At 55.1% G+C, this 8586-nt stretch overlaps 1 protein-coding gene across 4 annotated transcripts in view; it reads right to left on the reverse strand.

The window, feature by feature from the left end:
- PCDH1 (protocadherin 1) overlaps positions 1–6697 on the reverse strand; it is an 80515-nt gene extending 73818 nt beyond the window's left edge. For 2 of the 4 annotated variants that reach the window (XM_081014655.1, XM_081014658.1), the window contains exon 1: positions 4844–5132. In XM_081014655.1, coding sequence (XP_080870781.1) covers positions 4844–4892 — 49 coding nt within the window. In that variant the 5' untranslated portion in view covers positions 4893–5132. Of the gene's footprint in view, positions 1–3806; positions 3883–4843; positions 5133–6593 lie in introns of those variants that run through there. The other 2 variants (XM_081014657.1, XM_081014656.1) reach the window with 2 other exon arrangements.
- Positions 6698–8586: the final 1889 nt, after the last annotated feature.

Genomic DNA, 8586 nt, shown 5'->3' on the forward strand with positions numbered 1-8586 from the left:
AACTAGTTGGTATATATACATTCGGGGAAGAATTGAATTCAACAAAGCATTTCTTTTTTAGAAAAGAATCACGGAAATACACAAAGCCAATTAATAATCAGAATAAAATACACAAAACCAATTAAAAACCAGAACAGAAACCAGAATAGAGCAAAGCAAATGCCCTTAGAAACAACAGTCAAAATAAATACAGCACAGAGATAGCCCTGCATATTGGGAGGGGGTGGGGGTTGTAGCTGCAATGGAACTGGACCTCCTTCATATGGAAGCCAACCTTGCCCCCCTCCCCACCCAAGATAAACTTTGAAGCAGGCCCTACTATTAGACCTTTATTGCTGCGGATGTTTGATTTCAATCCACCTTGTACGTGAAACGTATGGACTCTGCCCCTCAGATAGGATGGGGGTGGTTGTCTGTAAACTATAGAGATTATATCCTGATGGGCAGTAAAAAGGGAGGGGGCAGCGGTGCCGTGAGGAAATGAGAGAAAGCCAAAATGTGGGAGGGATTTGCAAGAGGATAAAGTGGAAGGAGGCATGCTACAATACAGGGCAATGTTTTGCAACACGAATCACCCAGAAATACTTTGTACTTAGTACCCAGTATAGGCCAATGCAATGGAAGGAACCCTGTTAAAACAAAGAGCTCCACTTCTAAACATTTAACAAAACCCAAGAAAGCAGATAGCCAAGCAATTCCTGAACTGCATTTCAGTCATCTAATGATGCAGCCAACATGGTAGGCCTGCAATAGGGAGCAGAAAAAGGAACTCATACTACTGCCAATTCAATTCAGAGCCTAGCAACAGCAGAAATGTGGAAATAGGATAGCCAAGCCTTCCTTAAAGTCCATCGCATTAGGACTTCATGGGATAAAAATGAAATAATTGCATTTCCTAACGTAATTACCTGTGCAATCTGACCAGATGCAGGCAAAGGAAGATAGCTGTCTCTGGGCATTGAGAAGTTCCCGAAGGAACTTGCCAGTGGATTGTAACCATTCTTAATTACTAAAATAAAGTCACCATTTTGCATTTCCACCTCAAGCACCATATTTTGAGCCACACCTGGCTAAAGAATGGTCAAGGCTGCAGCGTGAGTTGTCACAGTAAAGGGGCCCACGGATTCTGCACCGCATTTGCCCTTGAGAAATTCATTGTTGATTACTTCATACATGTGCATACCCAGTAGAAACAAGCACATCCATACAGTCCTCTCTATCCATGTCCCTGTACAATATGAGCACGCATGTGCATTATGAGCTTAAGCCCTTGCAGCATTCCTGCAGAATGATGCTCAACACACACCAGCTCAACACCAGCCTTCAACACAGACTATTCATCGTCTCACAATAGTGCATTTCTTATTATTTTTGTGCGATCTTAGAGAAGCCACATTTCATCCAGGAGAAGAAAAAAACAACAACACAGAACAAGCCAAAGCTCTTGCCTAACAAATCCAGCTCCACCACTTCGTTAGGCTCCTTCTGCAACGCTTCTAAGCCAGAGTCAGGGTCAGAGCTTTAACCTTGTCGAGCTGCTTGCCTAGTCTAGTCGGTGCTGGATTTGTGCACAAGCAAAATAAACTGCAGCTTGGGGCCTCAGATTATGAGAGGCCTCTAAGTAAAAAACAAACTAAACTAACCTAAATTTGGAGTTTTGCATAATTGGTTAATGAAGGAAATAGGAAAACAAACTCAATCTGATATGATGAAATATACTCAATGGCTACACAATAATTTGTCATGTTGTGTTTTTATATCTATTCAGAAATAATAATATTGTTTTAATATATACTAATAAATCATATGGTATTTTCATAAGCAAGCAGGCTTATTGCAAGATGTGCAAGATTGTTAGTTTTTAGTTCCATCCTAGCCTATGCATCAGCATGTATACAAATACAATAGTTCATTATTTCTATTTTCATTGTCCTTCTTGTTACAATAATACAGTCTGGGTAACGCTCAGGGGCCTCTTAAAACTGCCATAGTTTAGGGCCTCAGCATGTCTTAATCCAGCTCTGGGTCCAGAGGCCGCCAACAGGGTGCACACCAGGTATTCTGGAAGACCACTCCCATCCCTAAGCATGGCCATGTTGGCTGGGGCTGAGGATTATGGCTTTGGCCCATGATCCATGACCTAGTCTTTTGCCCTGTAGGTCCCACTGATTTGTTGCAACCCAGACTTTTGGCCAAAGGCCTATGCTGGCTGAGATGCTTTCAAATCCCCAATGAAAGCACCTGCTATCTACACCTGGCTTTGTTAGACCAATTTTTCCTTCCTCTTACAACTGGCTTAGCAAGACCATTCTCCAACTCATTTAGGTGTAAACACATTAGCATATACAAAACTATTCAGCAGGGCTTAGGCCTCCTGGCTCCTATTTGGAAGCACATTCTGCCTATAGGGATACAGTGGTGGTGGTCTTTTGTAGCATTTGATTCTGGGTAACACAGAGATAACAGATCTGCCTTAAGGCAACTCAGAAAGCAATAAAGATTTCTTTAGAAGTCGAGTCCTAGAACCCCTTGGGGTCACCAGCAGCTGGCAATGGCAGTTAACTCATAACTTCCCTATCAAAATATCAAACCCCTCTACCTTACTAGAAGATGCAATAGGATGAAAGCCATACACTGAAAACACTGTGCACAGGAAACATCCCAGAATAAAAGCTCTCTGGCCAGCAGAACACACACTCAGGAACACCAGGAAGCACAAATGAGAATTAGGGCTTGGGGTCGAAATCAGATTGTGCTGTGCACAACGATACAAAACCCTTAAAACAGCAGCTACCTAATTCACGTAGTGATGACAGATAAAAGGCACAAACTTATTCTCTGGTCTCAAATATTGTGTTGGAAAGAATACTTGGATGTTGCTGCAGTTTGGTTTTTTTAAAAATAATCATTGGTTGGGTAACACATAAGAAACATTCAGTACTAGCGCTGGGAAAATGAGAGGTCCCCAGATGCTGGACTAGAAACTTACAGTAACCACAAACGGGAAGAGGAAAATAGAGCATGATTCATAGTTAGCATCTGCATACAAGGCTGCATATAAAGGGGACTCCGCCTCACCCCACCCTTCCAGCCCCTCAAAGAGGTCGGGATAAGAGCGAATGGCAACAAGTAATCCGGCAACAATACAGTAAATGGCTTTTTGCACAATCAAATCCATACAGCCCCTCTCGCAGGGCACACCTAACACATCCCTCACTCCTAGGAACATCCTCATAGGATACACACGCATCACATGCCCCTCCTCCATAGGAAAGTACATGCACCGCCACCGCCACATCTTTCCAGCCTGCCTCACCCCCCGGGATACCCAGGGGCGCCTCTTTTCTGTGCACCTTCCACGTCTCCCCCTCTTCCACCCATCATACTTCATCTGCGCGCACACACACGCCGATTCACCGACGACATGCTACGGACGCGAGTTCTCACGGAAAGCGTACGCCAGCGCAGAGACCCGGGTCTCCACCAGCCATGCATGCCCACTTCCTTTACATGCCCAACACCTGAAGTTCACCTCAGACCTGTCCGCTCTTGCAGGCACACGCACCCCGTTCGCCTTCCTCCTCTTTCGTGCGTATTCCCCAGCCTTCCCTTGGGCTGCCTTCTGCTCCTTCCCCAAGCACTCCTCGGGGTCTCTCTCCGAAGGAGGCGCATCTACACCCGAACCCGCTGCGCGGCAGCACCCTTTCCCGTGCAGGCGCTCCTCGAGACCCCAACCCCGGAGCAGCAATGCCCCGGACAGAGCGCGCGGGGAGGGGGGACCTGGCAAGGGCGAGAATGCAACGCACTTTTCACCCGGGGAAGAGGAGGCGCGCTTGCCGCCTCGGCCATCCGCGCGCAGGAGCGAAGCACGAGCGCCAGCCAGGGCAGCTGCCAGCCTCGCCCGCCCGCGCCCCCCCCCCTCCTCGCCGCACCAGCAAAACACGCGCAGTCCGAAAAGGCGCTTGCAGGGATGCCACGTCCCCGGAGCCCGCACACAGGCAGGGCATTCCGGGGCAGGGGCAGGCGTCGGGGCGGGGGGGGGGGCACACGAGCGAAGCGGAGTTCTCCCCACCCCCAGCACCCAACAAGTGGCAGGAGGCGAGGGTGCTTGGGTCCTGGCAGGAGCCCGACTACTTGCCCCCCTTTCTGATCCGGGAGGGGGCGCACACAGCGCATCGGGGTGCAGCCATCGGGGGGAAGCCAGGCGTCGCCCACAAACGCCTCCCTGTCGCCCCCCCCCCGCTGCTTCTCGCCTGTCACGGGAGGGGGGTAGCAATGTGCGCGGAGCCCTCACTGACTCCCCCCGGGAGCTGCTTCCGATTTCGGGGGCGCTCCCGTCTCCGCAGATTGGAAAAGATTCATTGAGACCCCGATCCGTGAAAAAATAGGGTGCCGAAAAGGAGGGGCGTGGGGGGGAGAGAGAGAATGAATCGAATTGGCTCCGGGAGGGAGAGCAGCAACAGAGGCGCCGCAACTCGGGGGGGGGGGCGAAGCAGCTGGATGCGGCGAGAGGAAGAAGGACCCGGCGCAGGACCGCAGGCGAGTCGCCTGCCGGCTGGAGCAAAAACTTGACCCCCACAAGCTGCCTACCAAGTATCCCCATCCTCGCCCCTCCACCCACCCCTCGCCCGTCCCTCTTCGGGGAGCTGCGCGGCTGCTCGCCCGCCTCTGCTCCCGCCACCCGCAGCCTCGAGCGGGCGCCTGCCTTGCTCGCTTCCCTCCAGCCCGGCGCCCGCATTCCGACACAGCCGCGAGCCGAGCGCGGTCCTCCGCCGCGGGGTCCGCCCTGGCCGCTTCCCGGCTGCCCGCCCGCCCGCCTGCTCGCCGCGCCGCGCTTCCTTACTTCGCGGCGCCCGGGGCTTCCTCCTGGCTCGCCGCTCCTCGCCGGGCATCTTCGCCTCCCGCCGCCTGCCCGCTGCTCTCCGCAGCAAATCCGCCAGCAGCCGGGCTCTCCGAGCCCCCCGCGCCGTCGCGCTCCGCTCCAAATCCGCGCCGCTCCGTTCAGTCCCTTCCACCCGAAGGAAGCCCTCCCTCCTGCCCGCCTGCCCCGCTCGTCCGCGCCACGAGCCCAGCCAAGCAGCCGCTGCTGCCGGGGCGCGCGCCGAGCCGGGCTGTGTCCGAGCCGGAGCTGCTCTCTCGGTGTGTGTGAGGAGGAAGTGCAGGGGAAGCGCAGCCCAGGGATTGCATCGCCGCCCCCCCCCCCGCTCCTCGCGCGCGCGCGCGCCGCCGCCGCCTCCCTCTCCGCGCTCGCTCCCTCCCGGCTGGCCTCCTCCTCGCCGTCGTCCTCGCTGCCCGGGGAGAGGGAGGCGGAGCTCCGGAGCCTTGGCAGAGCCGGTGCCCAAGCCAAGCTCCGCGCGGAGGTGGCCGCAGCGCCAGCGACCCAGCCAGCCTCGCGTGCCTTAGCCGAGCCCAGCCGCGCGCTCGCTCGCTCGCTCGCTCGCCTCCGAGGAAGGGGACAAGCTCTCCCCGAGCGCCTCCGGGAGCATCATCGCGACCCGCGCGCCGCCCGGCTCCTCGGCCACCGACTTGCCTGCTTGGGGGGAAGCGATGGGCAGCCCCGCGCTGCCCGGGGAACTCGCCGCGAGATGCCCGCCCGCCCCGCGGATTTGCAGCCCGTCGCTGCAGCTGCCCGAGCCGCGAGGTCGCGCGCCGGCGCCCGGCAGCAGGAGGCGTCCCACTCGCGGCGGCGGCGGCCACGGCCACTAGGGGCGCGCGAGGCCTGCTCCCCACGAGGCGCGGACGAGGCCTGCCTGCCTGCCTGCCCTGCTGGCCGGAGCCGCTTGGAGCGCCGCGCCGCCTGCCCGCCGTTCGCTCTCCCCGCGTGACTCCCGCTGACCTTGCCCCCGCCAGTCCGCCCGCGCGCCCTGCCCTCCTCCTCCTCCTCCTCCTCCCCCGCTGTCCTCGCGGCCGGTTCCGGTGAGTCACCCGCGCGTCGCCGGCTGCACCTGCCGGGGGAGGAGGGAGCGAGCTGGGACTGCGCACCTGCCCAGCCGCCCGCCCTTCCCCCTCGCCGCCACTGCAGCAACCCCGAGGGGGCTGGCCAGTGCCAGGCCGCTGCCCCTCGGGGATCGCGCGGCGGAGCTGCCCTCGGCATCCGTCTCCGGAGAGCCGCTTTCGAGCAGGCGGCGACCCTCCCGCAGGCCCGTTGGGGCGGGCGGGCGAGGGGCTTCCAGGGAGAACTCCGGGCTGGCGAGGCCAAGATGGTTGCCAGCTGCCCCGGCATCCAGGGCGGCCGAGAAAACAGCGGGGACTCACACGCGGGGAAGCGGCTGCCGAGCGCCGGCTCCTCTGCCCCTTTAAGCGGCGCGGGCCCTGCTCTGCCAGTGGTCCGGCTTTCCAAGGTGGATTCTGGTCCTTTGCCAAGGACTGAGCGCTCGTTAACATTCAGCCTGGCGCTCCCGGTGCCAAGCTGCCAGGCTCCAGAGATTCCTGGCTCTTGGGCCCCTGCAGGCCGGCCGCGTCAGGCAACTCAGCAGGCGCCTTGCGGAGCCCTACCGGGGTGGGGGGCTGCCGGGCCGCCCTGCTGGCGAGCTCCCAAGTCCGCACGGTGTACTCTCTAGCATCGTTAGGAGTAGATTATGGGCAGAGCCAACCTGTTAAAAACACGTGTTGCTTCTTTCCTGCAGCTCCAGATTTTTTACATGCTGCTCAGCTCTATGAACCTGTTGCGCAGCGCAGCCCCCGCGTTCCTTCTTCCCATACATGCTCCATTCGCCTTCCATAACCCACTGCACCATCTAGAGGCTGCTTTGTCTTTCAATGGAATGACGGGCTTTATGTGAGTTTGAGTCCTTGGGCTGTGTGTGTGTGTTAAAAAAGAGAAAGAGAGAGTATCTCTGCATCTTCCTGGGAGAGAGGGGTCTTGTGAGGAATGTGAATTTCTTATCAAAAGACCCCCCCCCCCCAAAAAAGAGAGTCTCTTAAGGATTCCTGCTGCTCCTCTTTGCTCCTACTCATCTCTCCAGGCTAATCCTCCACTCCTTGCTTGCTCCAGGCTTTTCTGCTACTGCCCACTGCTCTGGAGCTATGTTTAACTCCCCCCCCCCCCCACTTTTGTTTCATTTCATCTTAAATTAAATCATATCCAAGGCTTGACGTTTGCTTTTCCCTAGTACATCACTCGATGCTGATGTTTGGAAAAGCAACGCACTGCAGTGGAACTGGCCACTTCTAGCTTTTAAGTTTGATCTTCACCCAGTAGTGAACTCTGACCCCAATTAGGATGGCGTTTGCATGTTCCCATTGTAGCTACAAATCTGGCTAAGGTAATGTGCCTGTTGCCCAGCCCAGTCTCAATGGACTTTGCTCTGTTTACTTTGTAGGTAGGCCTGCAAGGCTTTGTTTGCATAAGATACCCGGTAACTGGTGTGAGGCTGCACCTGCGTTAGAGACTGGGGAAGGGTTATTCTAGTTGGGTGTTAAGACTAGGAAGCATGCAGCTGGTATTCAAAAGTTACCTTTTCCCTTTTATTTTCTGTCTGCTTCAAAAGCTTGCTGGAGCATCAAGGACGTTGATGGGTTGAGATCATGTTCAGCTACATGGTCTTCCCAGAAGCACAGTACACTTCCTGTTCCTGTTCCTTCAGGTGTTTCCAGTTCTTAAAAGAGAACTGAATGTTACTCTAAGACAGATTTATGAGGAGAGAAATTGAAGTAGCAACGTCCCTCCTCTTAACTCACACAAGAGTCAAAAGGAGGGAGGTTGTCACTTGAATGTCCCTCCTTCAAAATCTGTACCATTAATTAAATCCCATTAATTTCCTGGTGGGTGGTGTTCAGAGGTCTGCATTTGTTTATCTCACACCGCAGTCCTTGAATGGCATGATCCTCTGCATTTGCCACCTGAGGCTGCTCCTTGCCTGCGCCTTGTGGGTACAGCTGCTTATGACTGAAAAGGCCCTGCCCATGTCCTTCAGCTTGGTTCCTACTGTGTTCAAGGGGAGGAAGCGAATCTTCGTGAAAGCGTGGGTGATCCTCAGAAGAAGAGCGACTCTCAGCATTGGCTTCTCTCCCTCAACCACCCGCAGGTTTTGATGCTGCCCCTTCCGGAGGACACTGGGGAGCCCAGCATGGCGCAGAAGAGTCCATCAGCCCTACCTTGCTGTGGCACATTGCACAGAGACAGCTGCAGTGTGGTGCCACGGGGCCTTGTCAGGAAAACAAAGTCTGTGACGGGAGAGTAGCCAGATAAATCTCCAGAAGAGGGGAAATATAGGAGAGCAAATGAACCTTACATGAGAATAAATACTCTTCCCCCAACACAAATGCTGCAAACCTGGCTGCTGGTTGCTGTGAGCTGTTTCAAAGGCTCCTCTGTTCTCTCATCAGCTCTGGGCTCCACAGGAGGGGGGAGGGAGAGGATTCGGGCAGCTAATGCTAATAACACAGATGTTCTGACAATTCTCTCCTTCCTACAATTAAAAACAAAAGGCACTGAAAAACAAACATGAGGAAATGAGCAACATGAAAGACTCTAGGCTTTTTTTCCTCTTCCCCCCATACAGTATTGCTCCTGCAAACAAATACAAGGCAAAACAAAGATGGGTGTCTCTGTGTGGCAGCCTGGGCACCATGCTAGATCTGAGC

Source organism: Podarcis pityusensis (genome assembly GCF_964106645.2).
Source record: "Podarcis pityusensis genome assembly, chromosome: 7".
In the NCBI taxonomy this organism is placed as follows: Eukaryota; Metazoa; Chordata; class Lepidosauria; order Squamata; family Lacertidae; genus Podarcis; species Podarcis pityusensis.